General features: G+C 42.6%; 2 protein-coding genes across 3 annotated transcripts in view; one reads left to right on the top strand and one right to left on the bottom strand.

Moving 5' to 3' along the window:
- TM7SF3 (transmembrane 7 superfamily member 3) overlaps window positions 1-11,556 on the bottom strand; it is a gene marked incomplete at both ends in the record, with an annotated part of 41,211 nt that extends 29,655 nt beyond the window's left edge. Inside the window, 2 exons of the mRNA XM_080706443.1 lie at window positions 30-184; window positions 11,469-11,556. Coding sequence (XP_080562569.1) covers window positions 30-184; window positions 11,469-11,556 — 243 coding nt within the window. The remainder of the gene's footprint in view (window positions 1-29; window positions 185-11,468) is intronic.
- Window positions 11,557-14,672: 3,116 nt separating this feature from the next.
- On the top strand, window positions 14,673-23,609 carry MED21 (mediator complex subunit 21; the record flags this gene model as incomplete). 2 transcript variants are annotated; one of them, XM_080705957.1, is made up of 4 exons in its annotated part: window positions 14,673-14,714; window positions 21,063-21,177; window positions 22,822-22,922; window positions 23,433-23,609. In XM_080705957.1, the coding sequence occupies 4 exons, from the start codon at window positions 14,673-14,675 to the stop codon at window positions 23,607-23,609; spliced, it is 435 nt and encodes a 144-aa protein (XP_080562083.1). The 2 variants fall into 2 exon arrangements, with proteins under 2 accessions (XP_080562083.1, XP_080562084.1); XM_080705958.1 differs by lacking the exon at window positions 23,433-23,609 and having other exon boundaries at window positions 22,824-22,873.
- Window positions 23,610-24,277: the final 668 nt, after the last annotated feature.

Below are 24,277 nucleotides of genomic sequence, written 5' to 3'. Positions count from 1 at the left end.
TTGGTGGTGAAATAATGCTTTGCACTTACCTGAGAAAAAGAAATGGTTGTATTCTGATACTGTGAGTGTATCTGGAAAATAAGGAAAGTCACGTTGCTTGAAATATGACGCAAAATCGCTTCCTCTGGAATGGGCCCGTTGAGCTTGAAGTATCTAAATTTCCCCACAGAAAACTCGAGAAGACCTACAAAGAGAGAAACTTTTCATTATAATCTTGCACCTCTAACGTCAATTTGTAGACATCATGTTCATGAACATGTGTAGAATGCTAATTTAATTTGCAGAAAACACTCCTGAGGCAAAGGTTACCCTGCTGTTCCGCTGAGAAGACCATGAAACTCGAAAAAGTAAAGCAGGGGCTGGGGTGGAGCTCAGGGCTGCAGCACCAGGCAGAGGGAAGGAAAGTGCAGTCCCCAGCTCCGATGAGAGATGCTCAAGGTGGAGCCGACCCCAAGCTCTTCCGCTAAAGGTAGAGGAGCTGAGAACTAGAAGGAAATGAAAGAAAAGTATGTCAAAAGATGTGAACAGCCGGGCGTGGTGGCACAGGCTTGTAATCCCAGCGCTTGGGAGGCTGAGACAGGAGGATCGCACAGGTTTGAAGCCAGCCTCAGCTACTTAGTGAGGCTCTCAGCAACTTAGTGAGACCCTGTTTCCAAATAAAATAGAAAATAGGTCTGGGAGTATAGCCCGGAGGTAGAAAGCCTCTGGGTTCCACCCCCAGTACCACAAAAAAAAAAAAAAAAAAGACACGAAGGAAGGAAGGAAGGAAGGGAGATGTGAACAATACTTCAGGTGCTGAGAATGGGCTCCCAGAATCCAGAAAATATTCCCATCTGATAGATAACAATTCTCTTTGGAATAGCTCCTGAATTTAAGGAAAAACAATCCTCTTGGGGCTACTCTCAGGAATGTGCTGCTGATAAAGAGTAGCTTTACAACAAAAACAAATTATCTAGTGAATTTTTTTTTTCAGTACTGGGGATGGAACCCAGGGGCCTTCTATCTCTGAGCTGCACTCCTAGCCATATTTTTCATTCTTTATTTTGAAACAGGGTCTCACTGAGTTGCAAAGGGCCTCACTAAGCAGTAGCAGAGGCTGTCCACCAACCACGATCCTCCTGTCTCAGCCTCCCCAATGCTGGGATTACAAGCATGCGCCACCACGCCCGGCTTCATCTAGTGAATTCTGAAAAGACACAAGGGGCTTCAATTTAATGTCAGAGACTATATTAATGCAAATGACTTAATTTCTTAAGTCTCAATTTTCTTGTCTTTCAAATGGGGACTGGGTTACCTAACTTGCAAAGCAGGTACCATCAATGCTAGCAAAAATGTTTGTTGAGCACCTAGCCATACACTTCACATACAACTGTGAACCACAGGCATTCTGAGAAGTCTTTGTGTAACAATCACACTCAGGGTCCATACAAAAGATACGTTATGTCAAGGAGAGTTTCCCAATACCTCCAGGCCCCTCCTGCCCATCCACCTGCCTCATCTGTCTGCTTGTGTTTAACTTTAGGTCCAGTTCTCTGTAGTCTCCCAGCTGCACACCAGTTCTTTCCTTTCCCAGTCTAATTCTTAACTCATTAAATTGGATTGCTTTGACTTTTTTGTGGCCCTGGATTCTGACCTCTGAACCCCTAGGAGTACATATTTGCATAAATAGCAGAAGAGTTCTCAACTATTACATAAGTAGTCCTGAGGGTTCAAATCTAAAAATAGGAAAACAGAGATTAAAATTTAATAGAGATGAAATATTATTGATGGAAAAAAGATTATAATTCCCTCAAGTCTCACAGTAGAGCTAATCATGTTTTATTTGGGAGAAATTAGGGTCAGTGGGTGGTTAAAAATAAAAAACACTTCAGATCCAAAATAATTTAATACATTCTTATATACTATGTCCCAAATAAGCCACTTTTCAACTTTTCCCCCTAAATTTAAATACTCCATCTGAACAATTAAAAACAAAACAAAACTATCAAAAAGGATCAACTTTGGAAGAAAATCCAATAAGTACATACAAATGGTGTGAAGATTAGAAAAAATTATTAAACTTTATAAATTTTCCCCAAATGGCAAACCTACATTACTTTCATAATTTAATATTTTAAAAAATTGATAAGAGGGTATTTATGGCTGCGATTTAATTACTGAAGGTCCAGAAAAATTTTATTAGTTGTAGCAATAACAGATGGAGAAGGGTGAATTTGTTTCTATTTCTCTAAAGAAAGACATGCTACATTTTCTTTTTGGGGGGGATTATGGGGATGGAACCCAGGGGCATTCTATCTCTGAGCTATATGACTAGCCCTATTTTATTCTTTATTTTGAAACAGGGTCTTATTAAGTTGCAGAGAGCCTCACAAGTTGCTGAGGCTGGCTGTGAATCTGCGATCCTCCCGTCTCAGTCCCACAAGTACCGAAATTTCAAGTATACTCTAACAAGCCCAGCTCAATATGCTACATTTTCTATGCACCAACTCCAGCTGAAATAAAGGTTGAAACTTAGGGAGTGGTTAAGAGAATCTGGGTAGGGAAGTCTGGAAAATATGAAGAGTATGGAGTTTTATTTGTTGTTGTTTGGGTTTGGGTTTTTTTGGTTTTGTTTTTGGTTTTTTTGGTGGTACTAGGGATGGAACCCAGGGGCATTCTACCTCTGAGCTTCACCCTCAGCCCTATTTTTTATTCTTTATTTTGAAACAAGGTCTTAAGTAGCTGAGGTGGCCAAGAATTTGGGATCCTCCTTTCTCAGCCTCACTAGTGCTGGGTTACACCGGCTGTTTGTTTTGTTTTAAGAGAAACAAGAAAAATATTTTTACATTTTCCAGGCCTTCCCATCATCATGATTATTTCCTTAGGAAACAAAACTGTACATAAAACTAAATGGATATCCGCAAATGGTACTCAAAATGTCTCATTTATTGCACTTTTTGTTTTGTTTTGTTGGTGATACTGGGGGTGGAACCCAGGGGCTTTTCTACCTCCAGGCTATACTCCCAGACATATTTTATATTTTATTTGGAAACGGTCTCACTAAGTTGCTGAGAGCCTCACTAAGTAACTGAGGCTGGCTTCGAACCTGTGTGATCCTCCTGTTTCAGCCTCCCAAGCGCTAGGATTACAAGCCTGCGCCACCATCCCTGGCCTCATTTATTGTTCTTTAATTTTGGTCTCCTCTATTATCCATCTTCCAAGACTTAAAAATATCCATTCTGGCTGATCATCATGATACACACCTCTAATCCTGCTACTTGAGAGGCTGAAATGAGAGAATGGCAGGTTTAAGACCAGCCTAGTCAACTTGGTGAAAACTTATTTCAAAATAAAATACAAAATAAGGCTGAGGTGTAGCTCAGAGGTAGAATGCCCCTGGGTTTCATCCCTTGTACAATAATAATACCCATCTGATCTGTCAACAAGTATCAGTCTGTTTTCTGAGGAACTAATTGGATTTCCATCTTGATAGGTCAGGTCCCTCCCTTCCCCACGGGACCTCGCAGCAGGGACAGGAGGCAGAATCCCGGAGTGGAGCAAGACTCCAGGTGTCACGAGACTCCAAACATCCAGAGACAGACTCCAGGCAACACGAGACTCCAGATGTCACAAGAGAATCGGCATTTCCACACTGCTAGCTCCCACCAAATGCCCCCCTGCTTTAAATATCGGGGTACTTCTACTCTGCCGCGTGACTCTGCCAACCAACTGTGACTGCTAGCCAACTCTGCTGACTGTGAGGCTCTGCTGCTGGGTCATTGGTCCCTTCCCCCATGGTCAGCATACCTAGCCAGAAGGTGCTGGTTAATTAAAGATGCCTGGGCTCACACAATAACTTGGCTGGAGTTTACCTCCTTCATGACCCCCAGCTCAATTTCAATATTACACATCTGAGACAGGATAGAAAAATGAGAATAGGTACACAAGAGGCTAACTGGGAAGGAAAAAAATACAGCTTTTAAAATCTAGAAACTTAATCATCCTTAACTTCACCCTACAAGGTCTATTCTATCTCAAGCAGAAGCCTCCATAGGCCCACGCCCTTCATCACAAAGGGTTTTCTCCCCATCAGAGATGCAGAGGTGCTTAGTAAACAAAGGATCCACTAGGAAGGTCAAGTTCAGATGCCTCCCAGCCTCCACCCATCAATCTGGGAACCTGAGGATTCTAAGGAAATCCAGACCCTTGCCGTGCCCCTACCCTTCCCTTCTCAGGGTCTCCTATAAAGGAACTGTGAGACCCAAAAGGTACTCTCCTTGAAGTGGCCCGTGTTCTCCCTTGAATGTGTATCCCCCACTTTTCCTACGTAAACCTCTGTCATTTGTCTCTGATTTGTGTGTGCTGAAATTCTTTCCAGCCACAGAAGCCCCCCCACCCCCGTGGTCCTGAGCTCCTGAGGTGAGGAAGGGACCTTCAACACACACACACACACACACACACACACACACACACACACACACACACACATATCCTTTACTGTCTAAAGCCCAAGGCTCGGCTCATTTACTATCCTGTTTTCTAGTTTCACTTTTGATTTTTCCCTTTTTGTCTCCTTTTCCCCCATATGGCAAAATATTTTTTAAGTACTCTTAACAGAGTCACTCTGGCTGTTTGGCATTATACTCAAACCAGGGACAAACGAATTCATAAAGGTTGTCTAAGACCTCTGCCATTAACACTTAGATGATCTGCCTTTCAACATATTTTAGGAAACATTTGATAATCCTCCTATTTCTCTCCCAGGCAATGGACCTTGAACCAAAACAGTGCAGAGAACCCGGAAGAGATTGCAGGAGGCACTTGTGGTTAGCGTTCCTTAGCCCATCTGTAGCCTGTCACTCAGGGATGAGGGTGAGAGTGACTCTGTTAAGAGTACTTAAAAAATATTTTGCCAAATATGGGGAAAAGGAGACAAAAGGGGAAAAACCAATTATCAGAACCTTAGAAAGGCATTAGAGAAACACAGTAGCATGGAAATCAAGTCATACTATTAAATAAGTGTTGAGCTGACCAAGGGTCAATATAATTTAAGACCATGAAGATACATCCCCGTGCTAACTTCTACTTTACTTCACCTTCCACACTTAGTTCTTCAATCAACCCGATCTTGATTGAGACAGGGAGACAGGGGTCAAGGTTCATTTTCTATGTATGTGTACTTGAAATAACCTTCATTAAAAATACCACTCTTGTTGGGCGTGGTGGCGCAGGCTTGTAATCCCCGCGCTTGGGAGGCAGAGACAGGAGGATCTCGCAGGTTCGTAGCCAGCCGTGCTGGCTTAAGAGACCCTGTTTCCAAATAAAAATATAAAATAGGTCTGGGGGTGTAGCCCGGAGGTAGAAGGGCTTCCAGGAACCCCAATACCACCAAAAAAAAAAAAACCAAACACACACACACTTGATGGGTGTGGTGGAACACACCTGTAATCCCAATACTTGGGAGGCTGAGACAGAAGGATCACAGGTTCGAGACCAGCATCCACAAATAGTAAGACTCTCAACAGACCTAAAATTAGGTCTGGGAGTATAGCCCAGAGAGGTAGAAGGGTTTCCAGGAACCCCAGTACCACCAAAAAGAAAAACAAACAAACATAAATTTTTTTTTTTTTTTTTTTGGTGGTACTGGAGATGGAACCCAGGGGCTTTCTACCTCCAGGCTACACAGGCTACACTCCCAGACCTATTTTTATTTTATTTGGAAACAGGGTCTCTTAAGCCAGCTGAGGCTGGCTTCGAACCTGTGCGATCTTCCTGTCTCAGCCTCCCAAGCACGGGGATTACAAGCATGCACCACCACGCCTGGCTAAAAAAACCATAAAATTTCTTAATCCATAAATTAGACATATTCTTCAACTTAGTTTCTCAAGAATACTGTATAGGTTTCTCCTTAGAGGTCCTCTACCTATCCCCCCCAAAAAAATTATCCTTAATATTTAACATTTCTTGGTACTACCATAAATTCGCTTTTCTTTTTTTACATTTCAATTTCTAGTTCTCTCTTCACCAACGTGTGTGTGTGTGTGTGTGTGTGTGTGTGTGTGTGTGTATTTGGGGGTTGAACCCAGGGGCATTCCACCTCTAAGTTACATCCTCGGCCCCATTTTACTTTTTTATTTTGGAACAGGGTCTTGCTAACTTGCTGAGGCTGGTCTAGAATGTGTAATCCTGTCTCAGCCTCCAGGTATTGGGATTAGAGGCAGGCACCATCAGGCCCAGCTCAGGGCACCGTTTTTAAAGTTCTCAGGTGACTGTGATGTTGGGCCAGGTTTGAGAACCCCAAACGCAAACAAACAAGCAAAGGATACACACATTTTCTCCTACTCTTATCTTTAACCTAACTCCTGTGAAAACACGTTGGCAGTGTAACGCTGGCAATCCACCAGGCATTTCGCAATTTTTATAGAAGGCTGCATTTTCACCAAACCACTTGTGGTTTCACGCCCGGCTGTTTAGGGCTTTGTTGTATCTGGTGTTCAGGTGCCTGGTGTAGTGCAGTCACACGCAGTAATGCTGTGGAATGATGACTGAACTAGGGGACCACAGGCAAGCAATGTGCTTCCTGCAGCCGCTACTCTTTCAGGATAAAACAAGGGTATTTGTGGGACTTGAATTAGTTGGATGCTAAACTTATCAAACTCATGGGAACATTCTTTTTAAACCATCTATGCTACACAATAAAATAGTATTAACTTCCATTCATGTTCCAGTGCTTCGGAAACCCGTCTTCTGTTGTTTTTTTATTTATTTATCTTAAAGGCCATTCTCAGCCAGGCGTGGTGGCACACACTTGTAATCCCAATACTTGGGAGGCTGAGACAGGAGGATCACAGGTTAGACCAGCCTCAGCAAGCAGTGAGACTCTCATCATCCTAGGATGGGGGAGGATAGAACCTCTTAAAAACTCAGGAGGTACGTACACAAATGTATCAAAGATAATCACCAATCAAGCATGGGATCGAAGGGATGGGACAGGGATTAGATGAGAGCTAATTGGGTGATATGTGCTTGTATATCTTCTCAAATCTTGTATTCCAATGTCATGTATGATTACAATGCACCAATAAAAATATTTAAAAAAATAAAAAAAATAGGGCTAGGGGTATAGCACAGAGGTAGAATATACCTAGGGTTTATCTCGAGGACTAAAAAAATAAATAAAGAAAATTAAAAGCCATTCTCAGATTATTCTTGCAAATAAACTAAAGGGAAGAAGGTGATTAACATATATAGGTGCACGCTTGTAATCTCAGCATTCAGGAGGCTGAGACAGGAGGATGGCGGTTAGCAGACAGCCTCAGCTACTTAGTGAGGCCCTCTGCAACTCAGTGAGACCCTGTTTCAAAATAAAGAACAAGCTGGGCGTGGTGGCGCACGCTTGTAATCCCAGCTCTTGGGAGGCTGAGATAGGAGGATCACACAGGTTCGAAGCCAGCCTCAGCTACTGAGTGAGGCTCTCAGCAACTTAGTGAGACCCTGTTTCCAAACAAAATATAAAATAGGTGGGAGTATAGCCCAGAGGTAGAAGGCCTCTGGGTTCCATCCCCAGTACCACAATAATAATAATAATAACAAATAGAGCTGGGGGTGCAGCTCGGAGGTAGAATGTCCCTCTGGGTTCCATCCCCAGTACTGAAAAAAAAAAAAAAAAAATATATATATATATATATATATATATATATATATATATATTGCTCAGTATGGTGTCTCACACTAATAATAATAAGAACAACAACAACAAGGTGGCCCACTTAGGAGGCTGAGACAGGAGGATCCCAGATTCAAGGTCAGCCTCAGCAACTTGGTAAGACCCTATTTCAAATTTTAAAAACAAAAAGGGGGCTGAGAGTGTAGCTAAGAATGCTCCTGGGTTCAATTCCTTTTGTACCACAAGAAGAACAAAACACATACATACGCATTCACAGATATGCCCAGTGCATATAAAGCATCATGTTAATAAAGAGACTTCCACAGAAGACAATGAAAGATACCAAAAGTCAAAACAACTTTTTTTTTTTTTTTTTGCGGTACTAGAGATGGAACCCAGGGGCATTCTACCTCCGAGCTACACCTCCAGCCCTATTTTTATTCTTTATTTTGAAACAGGGTCTCACTGAGTTGCAAAGGGCCTCACTACGTAGCTAAGGCTGTCCATGAACCCCAATCCTCCCGTCTCAGCCTCCCGAATGCTGGGATCACAATCGTGCGCCACCACGCCCGGCTCAAAACAACTTTTATGGCAACTGATAGAAACTGCATTTAATTTCTGTACACACACACACACACACACACACACACACACACCCTGAAAGGTGAGCAGAAACTTCATGTCTAAGCCATCCGGGAAAGGACTCATCAGAAGCGTTTTACGAGGCTTAGTTAGATCTCGTGACTTAGCGAGTGGGAGGAAGAGGACAGCGCATCAAATGGTTTCGCAGGAGGGTTCCTGGCCGCAGGGGCCCCCTCACGCAGCTCTGCAGCTCTCGCTGCTTTTCTGCCAAAGGCACTTCTGCCAGCTGAATAGACGGGGACTCTTTCTATCCTCCATACTCGTTGCCCCTCTTCCCGGAGTCACCTTTTCCTTCCTATAATTCCTTTTCAGAAGAGCAGCCCGACCCTCACCTTTTCCTCTCTTTCCCAACCAGATTCTTATTTCCCCACTTGAAATTTTTCCAACTCTTCCCCTTTTTTTCCATTTTACTAAAATCTGCCTCCGATTTTCCTTCACTGTTCCATATTCTAGGAGATATCTTTCAAGTCTTGGTCCTCATAATTTCTTTGGATGGATTGTTAAAAACGAACATGGAGTCGGGTGTGGTGGCACAGGCCTGCAATCCCAGTGCTTGCAGGGGTGAGGCCAGTCTTAAGCGCCTTAGAGAGGCCCTCTGCAGCTTAATGAGGGAAGCCGGGCACGGTGGCCCAGGCTCGTAATCCCAGCACTTGGGAGGCTGAGACAGGAGGATCGCACAGGTTCGAAGCCAGCCTCAGCTACTTAGTGAGGCCCTCAGCAACTTAGTGAGATCCTGTTTCCAAACAAAATATTAAAAAATAGGCCTGGGAGTATAGCCTGGAGGTAGAAAAGCCCCTGGGTTCCACCCCTAGTAGCATCAAAAATAAATAAATAAATAAATAAATAAATAAATAAATAGGGCTGGAGATGTAGTTTGGAGGTAGAATGCCCTGGGTTCCATCCCTAGTACCACACACACACACACACACACACACACACACACACACACAAAGAGCTGAAGTAGCTCAGAGGTAGAATGCCCCTGGGTTTAATCCTAGTATATAGAAAAAACAACAACAATCATGGTGCAGCGACTTGAGCTGGCAGGCTTTCAACTAACCCTTTCCAATGTCTCATTTTCATCGTCTTATTAACTGTAATTAGCCCTAAAACTTAAAACACAACCATGACCCCACAACCTCACATCCTTTTCGGGGGGTGTGGTATTGAGAATTGAACCCAGAGGCATACTACCTCAGAGCTACACACCCAGCCCTTGTTATTTTTTATTCTGACACAGGGTCTCCCTAAACTGTTGAGACTGGCCTTAATTCTGTAATCCTCCTGTCTGAGCAAGTGACCTGCTGCCTTATTTAAAGCACTGTCTATAGCACACTACACCCTGTTCAACTCTAATTACTATGTAATTCCATGTGAGTTACCAGACAGGAGTCTAAAACAATAAAATGGGACTCTATGAGGAAGGACTACTTTTTTTCCCTTTTTTTATGGTACTAGTGAGTCAGGGGCTTTCTGCCTGGAAACTACACCCTCAGCCCTTTTCATTTTTTTTTTTTTTTTGTTGTTGTTGTTATTGTTGTTTTGAAACAGGGTCTTGCTAAATTGCTGAGCTTGGCATCAAGCCTTTGATCCTCCTGGCTCAGCCTAAGTATTGGGATTACAGGTGTATGCCATCATGCTGGGTTTAATACAACTATTTAAATATGCAAATCACCTCCTCTGCCCAGTTGTTCAAAAAAAAGCACCTTCCTCAAGTATTCTAGGATCAGGTTCATTTAGCATTTGGTCTGCTGAAGTTGTGCAAATCAGCTAGCCTGGATCAAACAGAGACTCAACCTCCTCACCTGTCAATGAAGATAGTATATCTTCATGAGTATGCCTTCCTCATAAGGCTACTTTGGGAGATGAGAATTCACACAAGGATATAATACAAAGCACCACAGTATGCAAGATACCCTACTGGAAGATGTGCAAAGACCATGAGTTTGCAGGGAGACACCTTCGTTTAAAGCCTACCTGTCCCCCGACGAGCTGCTCATTTGTGCACTGAGTGTCTTGGGCCTTGGCTTCACTCTCTGCCAAGTGAGGATAATCTTTACTTGGTCATGTTGTGCGGACTCAAGAGCACTATGCATGAAAAGCACCTGGCACACGCTGCACCCAGCCAATGTTAACAACCGTATTATGCCAGGTTTTTCTGCCAAAACAACATAGAGAAGTAAATAACTGGCCATTTTAGTTTTGGTCTTAATTCCATGCAAGGATCTTAGGATTCAGTTTGCACAAGGGTTTTCAGAGATACATATTTAGGGATGCATGTTCAGAAAATAAATTTTGGTTGTTTCTTTTTTCTTCCTTTTTTGTGGTACTGGGGATGGAACCCAGGGGCAGTCTACATTTGAGCTACACCCAGCATTATTATTATTATTATTATTATTATTATTATTATTATTATTATTATTATTATTAGAAGCAGGGTCTCACTAAGTTGCTGAGAGCCTCATTTAGTTGCTGAGGCTGACTGTGAACCTGCCATCCTCCTGTCCTAGCCTCCCAAGTATTGGGATTACAGGCGTGCACCAACGCGCCCAGCTGTATCTTGTCTCTTAAACTCAAAACAAAATGTGCTTAACTTCACGGAAAAGCACATGACCATCAGCCTGGCACAACCGGCGCCTTTTACACTTTATATTAACAAAGCACCAGCTGTTGCTAAAACCCATTGGACCAAGCACGTGACCTCCGATCCTAAGTCCCATTCTGGGGTCCTTTTTCCTCTCACAGCTCGCAGAACATCGCCAATTTGAGAAGCATCTAAATTTCCAAGTGCAAAAGGCCCGCTGCAGCCTGGAGGGCCATTCATCATGTCTCCTTCCTGGCCAAGCTTCCCTGCCCAGAGGCGGAGGCGCCCACTAGGAAGCAAGGAAGCTTTTCCATGTGTAAAATTAAAACCACAAACAGAGCTGCTCCATAGGAGAGAGATGATAAAATGCGCCGGGGGTGAGGGGCTAAAAAAAAGTTACTTGTCTCTTCCCGTTTTGCCAGCCTGAGTGAGAGGGTGACAGGGAGGCCTCCTAGTAAGGGAAGCTTCTCCTGGAGAAAGGACTCGGGCTCCCCACCCGGCCAGCACCACCTGCCCGGCCAGGTGGAAAGCCCCGCGCCCATTCCGACCTGGCACCAAATGCAAAAGTCACCTGGGGCTGCAGGCCCCCGACCTTACCCTGGCTGGAGTTTCCTGCAGGCTCAGCCCCGCCGGCCACGGGTCGCCCCGACGCCAGCACCGCCAGGAGCAGCAGCCGCAGCCCCATGGCGGCCTGGCAGGACCCCGCAGCCTGGCCGCCTAGCCCGGGCCGCGCGCCATCGCCATCGCCATCGCCATTGCCATCGCCATCGCCATCGCCCGCCAGCTCCCGCCGGCCCGCGGCCTCCTCCCCGGCCTCCGCGCCTCCCCCGCCGCCCCGCGGCCTTGCTGGGCGTTCCCGGCGCCGCCCCCGCCCCCGCCGGCCCGCCCGCCCCGTCCCTGCGGCCCCCCCCAGCTCCGCTACCTTCTGCTGTGGCCTAACGCCCTGACCCGGGCTTAACGACCTTTTGCAAAAAGAGAAGCGAAAAAGGAATCCCGTGCGCCTTCCACCTGCGGTTGCGTGGTTAATTTTTTTTTTTTTTTTTTTTTTTTGCAACAATTGAAGACTTCATCCGCAGTAGCCATTGCTTGGGCGGCTGAGAAAGCCCAGGAGCGCCTGGAACTGCCCGGGGGGGCTGTTTCTGTTGTCTTGGTCACCACCCTGATTCTGAGCACCATGTCGAAAACGAGTTTCGTTTTCTCTAAGGAAAATATCTTCGAAAACTCTCAACCTGGACCTGGGTTTCCTCTCTCAAATGTAGCACCTGAATGCTACTGAAGGGACTAGCAGTCCGTGCGACAGATGGCTGAGGCCGTTCTGGACCTAGATGCATGGAAATTGTCAGTTATTTGCGGGTGGTCGCCCGCTTTCTCTCCATGCTCATTTTTCATTGTGGTGTGTGGGGGGGGGTGGTGAGGGTCGGTCTTTCTGTCCATCTGTCTTATTGAGGACTGAACCCAGGGGCATTCTACCTCTAAGCTACACCCCCAGCCCTATTTCATTTTTTATTTTGAAACAGAGTCTCACTAAGTTACCAAGGACCTCACTGAGTTGCTAAGGCTGTCCTTGAACCTCTGATCCTCTTGTCTCAGCCTCCCGGGTGCTGGAATTACAGGCCTGCACCACCACACCAAACTGATATATACATATAACTCAAGCAACTCTGGCTTGGAAAGGCCATGTTAAGTCGATCCACTGTCAGCTAACAGTCTATTAGCAAACAAAACTGCTTTCCTGCCTCCCACTGCCTGGTCTAAATTGTCACTCCTGTAACAAGGTCTGTTCCTGCCGTGCTATCTCCTCCCCCACATCCCCATTCCTGCGACCTGCAGTGGACGAAATCCTAGGAGGAGGATAGGAGCAACTGTAATAAGGGTAGCATTTGAATTAGAATCCTATTCAACCTTACTGTCAAAATACAATCCCAAAGTAATACATAAAACCATAAGATATCTAGGGGGAAAATACATGCTTTTTTTTTTTTTTTCCAGTACTGGGGATGGAACCCAAGGGCATTCTACCTCCCACAAGCTACATCACCAGCCCTATATTATTATTATTATTATTATTATTATTATTAATTTTGAAACAGGGTCTCACTGAGTTGTGGTGTGCAGGCTTGTAATCACAGCATTTGGGAGGCTGAGGCAGGAGGAGCAAAGTTAGAGGACAGCCTCAGCTACTTAGTGAGGCCCTTTGCAACTCAGTGAGACCCTGTTTCAAAAAGAACTTTCTATGCAAAAAAAGAAAAAAAACTATAAATAAAAATTGCTTACAAATATGAAAAAACATAAACAGTATGAAAAGGCAAAGTGATGATCAAAAACTAAAAATTAGCAATGGACAAGAATAGGAAATTTTGTACAAAAAAAAAAAAAAAGCCGGGCGTGGTGGCGCACGCTTGTAATCCCCGCGCTTGGGAGGCAGAGACAGGAGGATCGCGCAGGTTCGAAGCCAGCCGCGCGCGCTGGCTTAGGAGACCCTGTTTCCAAATAAAAATGTAAAAATAGGTCTGGGAGTGTAGCCCGGAGGTAGAAGGGCTTCCAGGAACCCCAGTACCACCAAAAAAAAAAAAAAAAAAAAAAAAAACCACACACACACATGAAAAAAGTTAAATCTCACTAGCAAACAAAAACATTAACAAATTAAGGTGTAAATATTTTCAGAACAAGAACATCCACTATAATAAAGAAATGAGGAGACTCCACCGGGGCTAGTGGAAGTGTAATAGAACAACTTTTTACGGGGTAAAGGCCATCAGAAACCTTTAAAATCTTATTTCCATAGCTTTTATATTATAATTCTACTTTTAGATTTAAGTATGTAATTAAATACACATAAACATTAGAAGAAAACTGTATTTTTATTTATATTTTTGCAGGGGGGTGCTGGGAATTGAACTGTGGGGTTATACCATTTTATTTTTTATTTTAAGGCAAGGGCTCACAAAATTAATGCCTGTGATCCTCTGGTCTCAGCCTCCCAAGTACTGGGATTAAAGGTATGCTACGCCACACACACCTGGCTTTTTCTGGTTTCTCACTTTTGCCCAGAGACCACCCTCCTCCCTCTCAGTGGTCACAGCCCAGTGTAATAGTTGTTTAGCTTTCCATTTCTTGTGCTCCAGCTTCCCGAACACACCATACTCATGCCCATACTCCGTTTCTCTTGGGTAAGTTCTTTAGGCTCCAGAGTAGCAGAGGAGGCACCCTAATGCGGCATTCCCGACTGCCTGATGAATTTTAATGTTAATTTAAAATCAAAATCATTGGGATTGGGATGTAGCTTCAGTGGTAGGGCGCTTGCCTAGCATGTGCGAGGCCCTAAATTCAAACCCCAGTATTGGGATGGGGAATATATAAAATAGATGATGGTAACTCCCGCGTATTTATGAACTGCTTGCTGTTTGTATATTTCCACCTGGAAAACAAAAGCAGTGGGAAATAAGTATTCTAGGTTCTGTAAAAATAAAAATAAAAAGGAAGAAGGAAATACATGAGGAGGTAGGATGAACCCAGCAGAACCCAACAATCTCGGTTAAGTGCTGAACATCTAACAACCTCGAGGCGTTTAGTCAACAAAGCGACCGGACCCACAGCTGTCTCCTGCCCTGTCAAAAGCGGTCCAGCCACTAGACCGTCTCAATTAGCCAACCAGAGAAAAGTCCCGCCCCCTGCGGCCTGCGCGTCTCCCAGGCCCCACCCCTTCCAAGGAGGCAGCCCTGTGATTGGCTCCGACGCGTCCTAAAGTCACCAATCGCGTGCGAGGAGTTGTCTTGGCGTCCTGTTACGTGCCGGAGCAACATGGCGGACAGGCTCACTCAGCTGCAGGACGCGGTGAATTCGGTGAGGAATCTCATCCCATTAGACTTTCTCTTTCCTGAGGCAAAGCCAAGGAGGACAAGGGCCCGAGGGACAGCACTCGGAGCGGGATGCGGGCCGAGTCGGGGAGCCAGCGATCGCTCAGGGCGGCGGCAGGCCGGGGAGGCTGGAGCCCGGCCGCCCGCGGTGCGGGATGCTGCGGGAGGGAAGAGCCTCTTTCTCCCGAGGAGACTGGAAGAAGTCCTCCCAGACACGCCAGGGGGTTCAGGCTGCCTGGCCCTGTCGTGTAGTCTAAGGACGGTTTTATATGTCAGTAGTGCGTCTGGGATCTGCTTCCTTACCTGGGATGGGAGAAGCGACTTATTTTGTTTTTATCAGTTTTAACTCGCCAAGGGGATCTCCTGCTCTTGATGGATTTTGCAATTAAATGGTAATCGAGACGTTGGGCGTGGTGGTAATCGAGAAGCCTGTACGTGGGAGGCTAAGCTAGAGGGTCGCAAGTTCCAGGCCAGCCTCTGCAATGTGTCGACACCCTCAGCAATTTAGTGAGATCCTGTTTTAGAATAAAAAGGGTTATGGGTGTAGCTCGGAGGTAGAATGCCCCTGGGTTCAATACTTGGTTAAAAAAAAAAAAGAAAGAAAAGAAAAAAGTCAGCGGAGAGCATTTGCTCACCAACGCAAGTCAGGTTAGTGGGGAAGTGATAGGCAAGAAGTTTTGTTTCATCTTAGTTCTCAGCTCTCTGGCATACATCAGAGACTGGCATCTTTATGATAGTGAATCTTTTGATGCTCGTATATGTGTCCAGAATTGCCTTAAGTCTTCTTTTCTTCCTTAATGTCTCCCCAAAAGCCTCCGTTAAAGGTTGGGTCTTGTGAGCAGGATCCCTCACTTTGTTTCTTCTGGTTATTTTTCCTGCTTACTCTTCCTAAGTGGAAAGTAAATGCAAGCCAAAGGATACATATATTTATTCCCATTAAGAATTAAATCAGCCGGGTGCGGTGGTGCACGCCTGTAATCCCAGTACTTGGGAGGCTGAGACAGGGGATTGCAGGTTCCCGGCCAGCCTCAGCTACTCTGCAACTTAGACCCTGTTTCCAAATAAAGAATAAAAAATAGGGCTGGGAGTGTAGCTCAGAGGTAAAAAAAAAAAAAAAAAAAAAAATTGCCCCTGGGTTCCATCCCCAGTACCACAAAAACAAAAATAGGAACAGTTTTCCACTGGCAGTTATGCTTCTTAGCATCATTCTGATTGTAATTTGATGTTCCTGGTAAACTGCCCATAGAGAATATGCTGGCTGCAATCCTCAAGCACCTGGTCCCTTGTCCAATCCTCCCAACCCCATTGGAAGTTAACAACTTGGCATTCTTATTAATTCACCAGTCTGTGTGACCTTGAAGAGTGTAAGTCTACTTATGAAAAACTGATTTACTCACCGGGCGTGGTGGGGCACGCTTGTAATCCCAGCGCTTGGGAGGCTGAGACAGGAGGATCACACAGGTTCAAAGCCAGCCCCAGATACTTAGTGAGGCTCTCAGCAACTTAGACCCTGTTTCCAAATAAAGTATAAAATAGGGCTGGGGGTGTAGCTTGGAGGTAGAACACCCCTGGATTCCATCCCCTGTACCGCAAAAAAGAAAAAAAAAAAAAAAAAAAAAACTGATGCTTTCCCCAAGGTCAAAATCTACCTCGCAGCAACTTGCCTGGGTGCCAGCCAACCTCCTTGAGGGAGATAGTCCTCTGGGAGTGTACAAAACTGAATTGTAATGATCCTGCAGGAAAGAAACATTATTTTAGGGAGATTTTTGCAAATTTTTACACGTCTTTTAACTAGAAGGATAGTAAGAACAAAACATATGTGGCCTTAACTTCAGGTTAAGCATACTAATAATTGGATTTGAGGGAGAATCCTTTAGGTTAACTGTAAGCATTATTATATTTACAAAGAGATGCTGCTTGAGGAGATCGTGACTATGTCATATACTCAAGAGACATTTAAATGACACAAACTATACAACTAGGGAGTTAATGAATCAGGTGTTGAAGTCGATTGGAATATAGAGCTTTATGAACTAAGATGGAAGGAATACCTTAGCATTTATCCTAATCATAATTATTTGTATGACTATTATCACTTGTGGGTTTTTTGTTTTTGTTTTGTTTTGTGGACCTGGGGATGGAACCCAGGGGCATTCTACATCTGAGCTAATACTCCTAGCCCTGTATTTTATTCTTTATTTTGAAACTGGGACTAACTGAGTTGCAGAGGGCCTCACTAAGTAGCTGAGGCTGTTCATGAACCGCAATCCTCCTGTCTCAGCCTCCCTAATGCTGGAATTACAAGCGTGCACCATCATGCCCGGCTCATCATTTGTTTTACCATCAAAAGTTCTGGGAGTGCAGAAACTGTGACATGTTCACTGTGTCTCTATAATGTGTATATATAAAATACTTGACCTGGAATGGATTTTTAATAAATATTATTGAATAAATGGATCTGGGAAGCTGTTGCATAATAGATAGTCACTGTGTTGAATATTTATTTGTGTGCATATTTTTTTTATTCCTTATAACAGGGCTATAATATAGAATTTAAAAATGCAAAAAGGTAACAGCACTGTGATACACGCATAATCTCAGCTACTTGGGAGGCTGAAGCAAGAGGGTTGCAAGCTCAAGGGCAGCCTGGGAAATTTAAGTGAGATCCTGTTTCAAAATAAAAAGGACTGGGATGTAGCTAAATGGTAGAGCACCCCTGGGTTCAACAGTCCCCGGCATTGCCCCCCCCAAAAAAAAAGAAAAAGGAAAGAAAAGGAAAAAAAAAGTACTCACATTAATAGAACCTATATGAGAATCTAAGTTTTAGCACTTATGTCTTCATTAAAGTGACAAAACATGAGCAAAGCTCTTTATTCATAAATGAATTTATGGTTAGGCAAATATGAAGGGCAGTAGAAAATGAATAGAGTTAACTGAGATTATTGAAAGCTTTGAAACAGCCTTAAAAGTTGGAGATTTGTCTTGAAAACCATGGTACGGTGAGCTCAAATTTTTTGAACAAAGTAAAGAAAAGGTGGTAAACTAGAAAATTAGTCTATTTAATAATACTGATGTAGCTGGGCGTGGTGGTGCACATTTGTAATCCCGGTACTTGGGAGGCTGAGACAGGAGGACCGCAGGTTCTCAGCCAGCCTCAGCTACTTAGTGAGGCCCTTTGCAATTCAATGAGACCCTGTTTCAAAAGAAAGAATAAAAAATAGGGCTGAGGGTTTAGCTTGAAGGTAGAATGCCCCTGGGCTCCATCCCCAGTACCACAATAAAAAAAAAAATTACTGATTTAAGCTGGGGTGGTGTCACATGCTGGTACTCCCAGTACTTGGGAAGTTGAGACAGGAGGATCAAAGGTTCTTGGCCAGCCTAAGCTACTAAGTAAGGCCCTCTGCAATTTAATGAGACCCTGTTTCAACATAAAGAGTAAAAAGGTCTGACAGTGTGGCTCAGAGGTAGACTACCCCTGGGTTGAATCCTCAGTATCACAAAATAATAATAATAATAATTATTATTAATATATAATTATAATATATAATATATAATATAGATTTAATATATAATATATTATATAATATATAACATAATTATATATAATATAATATATAATATATTATTATTATTATTATTATTATTATTATTATTATTATTATGTGAGTAGGCAGGATTATTGAGCAAAGACAGCAACAAGAATGATTAAAACCAAAGAGAAGCCAGTATGGTGGCGCACACTTGAATCCTAATACTTGTGAGGCTGAGACAGGAGAGCACAGCCTCAGCAATTAAGTGAGGCACTCAGCAACTGAGACCCTGTTTCCAAATAAATAAAGTCAGTCTGCGGGTGTGCCTCGGAAGTAGTGTAACAGTTTGGGATGTCTCGATAGGTTCATGTTCTTAGGTAGTTCAGAAAAAAAATAGCCAAAACTGCACTGCTGCAAGCTTAAGCCAAGTATTATTACAGGTAGAAAGGGGACAGAACGATTAAAGCACTACATCAGAGGGGACACAGTGGAGTGCCTTGAAAGTAAGACACTGAGGTCTCTGAACACATGACATTTTTTATAAGAGTTCATTATCTCCTTTCTCCCATCTTGCATAGCCAGTAGTCCTCTTTGCCCATCAAAAGTGGGTGCAGGCCCGCCAGTTATCTCTGCTGTGTAAGCCTTTTCTGTTCACCTTCTTTGTTCATCCTCACAGGGACAGACAGGTCTGACATCACTGATCAAAATGTGTTACTTGTTTAGCAAGGTCAGGGGCTGTATGGTAGAAGCCTGTTTTGTTTTTATTTTTATTCTTAAAGCATGTATTGTCCACCTGTGTCCTTCATGAGTTCTCAGTTTCTTATCTCTGTCTGCTAGAAGTTACTATGTTGAAAACTTGTCTTATAATAAAAGAAAAAGACACAGAAACAATCTTTTAAGGTATGGAGGTTTGGGGAGCTTTAACTGTTTTGTTTTATTAGTAATTAATAATAGGTTGCTATAGCTTGCTTTCTTTTCTTTTCTTTTTTTTTTTTTTTTTTTTTTTTTTTTTTGAACCCAGGGACTTTCTATCCCTGGGCTACACTCACAGACCTATTTTTTATATTTGGAAACAGGGTCTCACTAAGTTGCTGAGAGCCTCACTCAGTAGCTGAGGCTGGCTTCGAACCTATGCAATCCTCCTGTCTCAGCCTCCCAAGTACTGGGATGACAAGCATGTGCCACCACGCCTGGCTTAGACGTCTTTTTCTAAGTGTAGGTGTTTTAACATTTAGTGTTCAGGGGGATTAACAAACCAACCTTTAGCTGACCGAGGTCAACCTTGGCTGCACCTCTTGGCTGACAGCTTAAAGACAGAAAAAAGGATTTTATTGTTCTGCCTAAGTATAGAAGCTTGTTTTTATTAGCAATTAATACCATCCTTATTAGTAATCAATATAGGCTCATTCCCCATCAGTAGAATGCCTCTGGGTTCAATTCCTAGTACCACAAAAGGGGGGGGGGGATTTGTATTGCAGGATTTGAAGATAAATGGAAAAGAAACTAAATTTAGATTTGTTGACTAGTAGACTCCTAATACAAATTAGATATTTAATATATGAAACAGTTAACTTTGAATTTCTTTTGTGTGTGTGCTACTGGGGGTGGAACCCAGGGGCTTTTCTACCTCCAGGCTATACTCCCAGACCTACTTTATACTTTATTTGGAAACAGGGTCTCATTAAGTTGCTGAGAGCCTCACAAAGTAGCTGAGGCTGGCTTCGAACCTGTGTGATCCTCCTGTCTCAGCCTCCCAAATGCTGGGATTACAAGCATGCGCCACCACACCCAGCTTGACTTTGAATTTTATCATTGAGATAAAGGCGGAAACTCAGTGAAAATGCTTGTTCACTGGTTGGAAAATATGAATTGAGGTTCAAGGGGCCCGAACTAATGAGAGAAGTTGGTGGGGACTATAATGATATTTAGTTTGGAGATGGTAAAAGTATTTGTGTTCTTAATTTCCAAAACTACTTAAAGAATATATTTTGGGCACCAGGAATTTCAAAACTAATGAAGGAATACATTTTGAGCCCCCGGAAATACATTCCTTATTACTTAAGATACTTTTTCTAGCATTCGTTTTCTCACTGTTTCTTGACTTTGTTTTCAGGAAATGAATCATATACTTTGTGGATGACTAACACATTTTTTTCTTTAAACCTGAGCCATATTTATTTACGACTTTGCTCACTCCTACAACGACCCCCAAAAAGCCTTTACTTGTTGCTTCTAATAAGCATTGGTGTATATATATGTGTGTGTGTGTATTGATACATATATTTGTGCATTGGTATATTGGTATATACAGATATAACTTTATATTGGTATATATATATATAATCTGTATATTGATATATATACCAACATACATTGGTATATATATATCATTATATATTGGTATATAAAGGTATATATGTATATATACCAATATATTGGTATATTGGTATATACTATTACCTTAAGAAGAAAAAACGATTATTTTGTATTTCTTTTTAACTGTTTCAACTAGATGGATACTAAACTTGGTTTTTTTGCACAATTAAGACAACTAGTCAGGGCCAGGGTGAGTAAACTCAGTGATAAAGCATATGCATAGCACATACAAGGCCCAAGGATCAACCCCTAGCGACACCCCAGATTGTCATTGTTAGTAATAACAGACTTATTGTGTATAAAATTATGCCTTTCTGTCTTATTTTCTCACTCAGAAATCATTATTATAAAAACTTATTCCCAGTAATGACAAAATCCTCAAAACTGATAAAACTTTTCTAACTTTAACACATTTTCCTTGACCCAAGCTCGCAGATCAGTTTTGTAACGCCATCGGAGTGTTGCAGCAGTGTGGTCCTCCTGCCTCTTTTAGTAACATTCAGACAGCAATCAACAAAGACCAGCCAGCTAATCCTACCGAAGGTAAATCGATTTTCTGACTTTTTAAATTTTGACTGTGACATTTCTTATAATCCTGTAATATTAGATTGTTGAGAAATTCAACTTCTTTATGACATTTAAAAAAAATGTTGTTGAGGGTATTACTACAAATTTTGTTTGTCATAAAAGAAATGAGTGTGTGTGTGTGTGTGTGTGTGTGTGTGTGTGTGTGTGTGTGTGTTACTGGGGATGGAACCTAGGGGCATTCTACCTCTGAGCTTTATCCCCAGCCCTATTATTTATTTATTTATTTATTTATTTATTTATTTATTTATTTTTGGTGGTACTGGGGGTGGATCCCAGGGGCTTTCTACTTCCAGGCTCTACTCCCAGACCTATTTTCTCTTTTATTTGGAAACAGGGTCTCACTAAGTTGCTGAGAGCCTCACTAAATAGCTGAGGCTGGCTTCGAACCTGTGCGATCCTCCTGTCTCAGCCTCCCAAGCGTGGGGATTACAAGCATGCGCCACCATGCCGGGCTGCATTCTTTATTTTGAAACAAGATAAGTAGCTGAGCTGGCAGTCACCCTCCTGTGTCAGCCTCCCAAGTACTGGGTTACAAGCGTGACCCACCATACCCAACTAAGAAATGAATTTATTAAGCTAATTTATACCACATCTCATAATTCTGTTCATATCAATAATAGATTACTACTCTTTTAGTGGAGAGTTTTATGAATTTAGCTCAATTTTGCTTCAAAGACCATAATAAGAAAAGTATTGCATTTATAAATTTCTTTGTTCAGGTGACAATATTACCTAATAAATGAAATTATATACATCATGTTTTATTCCCAATTTGAGCTAAAATAAAATTGAATATGTTATAGCATTGGTGTGTTAAAATTATACTTTAGGTGGGCTTGGTGAAACACACCTATAATCCCTATCTTGGAAGGCTGAGAGACAAGAGGATTGCAGGTTAGAAACCCATCCTCAGCCACTTAGTGAGACTCTCAGCGACCTAGCAAAACCTGTTCTTGTTTTTTTGTTTTTTCGTTTTTCTCGGTACTGGGGATGGAATCCAGGGGTATTCTACCTCAGAGCTAAACCCCCGGCCCTATTTTTTTTTTTATTCTTTATTTTGAAACAGGGTCTCACTGAGTTGCAGAGGGCCTCACTAAGTAGCTGAGGCTGCTCTTGAACTGCAGTAAACCTGTTTAAAAAAAAACAAAAAAACCAGGGCCGGGTGTGGTGGCCCAAGTTTGTAATTCCAGCATTTGGGAGGCTGAGATAGGAAGATCACGGTTCATGGACAGCCTCAGCTACTACTTAGTGAGACCCTTTGCAACTCAGTGAGACCCTGTTGCAAAATAAAGACTAAAAATAGGGCTGGGGGTACAGCTTGAAGGTAGAATGTCCCTGGGTTCCATCTGAGTACCACAAAACAAAAACAAAAACAAAACAGCTGGGGGTATGAGTTAGAATGTCCCTGGGTTCAATCTCTAGTACCAAAAAGAAAAAAAGAAAAAAGAAAAAATTACACTTTAATCAATAGAATCTTAGTACAGAAAAGTTATATGAGCTTTTTTGTTGTGGCTGTTTCATTAACTTAAAATTCAGTTTGTTTCTGAAAACAGCACCAGAATTCTCTTATATCCTAATTCAGTCCTTTCTTTTCTCTAGAGTATGCCCAGCTTTTTGCAGCGCTCATTGCACGAACAGCAAAAGACATTGATGTCTTGATAGATTCCTTACCCAGTGAGGAATCTACAGCTGCTTTACAGGTAAAACCAAACCAAACAAAAAGCAACCTTCTTTGAATTAAAGGAGATTGATATACTACCTTTTGTTACAATGTCAAAAATTACCTTAAGATTAAATTTTAAGATGGGAGTTTCGTTAACTGAGCTAGGATGCTGTCTTGAAGGTGGTACTGACTAAATAGAGTTCTTCAGCTTTGAGTTAATAGGAAGGCTCTTATGTTCCTTATACTGTCTCTTCTCTTGGCAAAGAATGAAAGGAGGGTGGCATTTTGGATGTAGAATAAAAGAATGGTGCCCAAAAGCAGTGTAGAAGAGAGTCATATACAAATATCTAAAGATTTATCATCGAAAATCCATTCTCTGAATAATTCATACCGGGACAATCCTTACGTTACTTGATTTTTGGAATGCTTGCTACTAAAAAATATAGTACAATGGTTGCAAAGACATGCAATTTTAAAAAACAAACACCTCTACTGCAGTTTCTTTCCTTCTTAACGCTAACGATTTTAACATGTGTGTCTTCTAAAGGCTGCCAGCTTATATAAGCTAGAAGAGGAAAACCATGAAGCCGCTACATGTCTGGAGGATGTCGTTTATCGAGGGGACATGCTGCTGGAGAAGATACAAAGTGCCCTTGCCGACATCGCACAGTCACAGCTGAAGACGAGAAGTGGTACCCACAGCCAGGCTCTTCCGGACTCGTAGCACCAGCGAACGCGTGTGGCCCAGAAAAGAACTGTTTCAGTGCCATTAAGAATTCTGCATCGGATTTAGATATAAGCCTTACACGGTTCAGAAACATTATACAATGACATGCGTTATCTTTTTATCTCTTTTTAATAGTCTTATATTTTCACTCTTGATAAATAAGCTTGGAAAATTTTGCTTGAACCAGCTTTAAACCACCCTTAGGCATTTTTTTTAACATCTAAGCTATGCCCCCAACCCTTTTATTTTTATTTATTTTGTTTTGTTTTGTTTTGAAACAGGGTCTCATTAGGTTGCCGAGGCTGGTCTCGACCTGCTATCCTCCTGTCTCCAAGTACTGGTATTATAGGTGTGTGCCACTGTGTCCTACACCTCTCAGTCCTTTTTATTTTGAAACATGTTTCACTAAATAATTTTGCACTGGCCTTACACCTGCAGTTCTCCTGTCTCAGTCACCCAGAGTACTGGCATTACGTTTGTGCGCCACTGCCTCCTGCTCTGGTGTTAGTAGCCTCTCAGCCTTTTCTGCTGTAATGAGAACAGACATATTTCTACTGTCGGCTATTTTAATACTGTTTTTCCATTCCACCTCACTTTGTTACTACCAATCTTCGTCATTTGGGTCAGCACTGTCCACTGTGGCTACTCACCCACCTCTTGGATCT

This window comes from Muscardinus avellanarius (assembly GCF_963383645.1).
Source record: "Muscardinus avellanarius genome assembly, chromosome: 11".
Classification (NCBI taxonomy): Eukaryota; Metazoa; Chordata; class Mammalia; order Rodentia; family Gliridae; genus Muscardinus; species Muscardinus avellanarius.
This window is presented reverse-complemented; position numbering and strand designations above follow the sequence as displayed.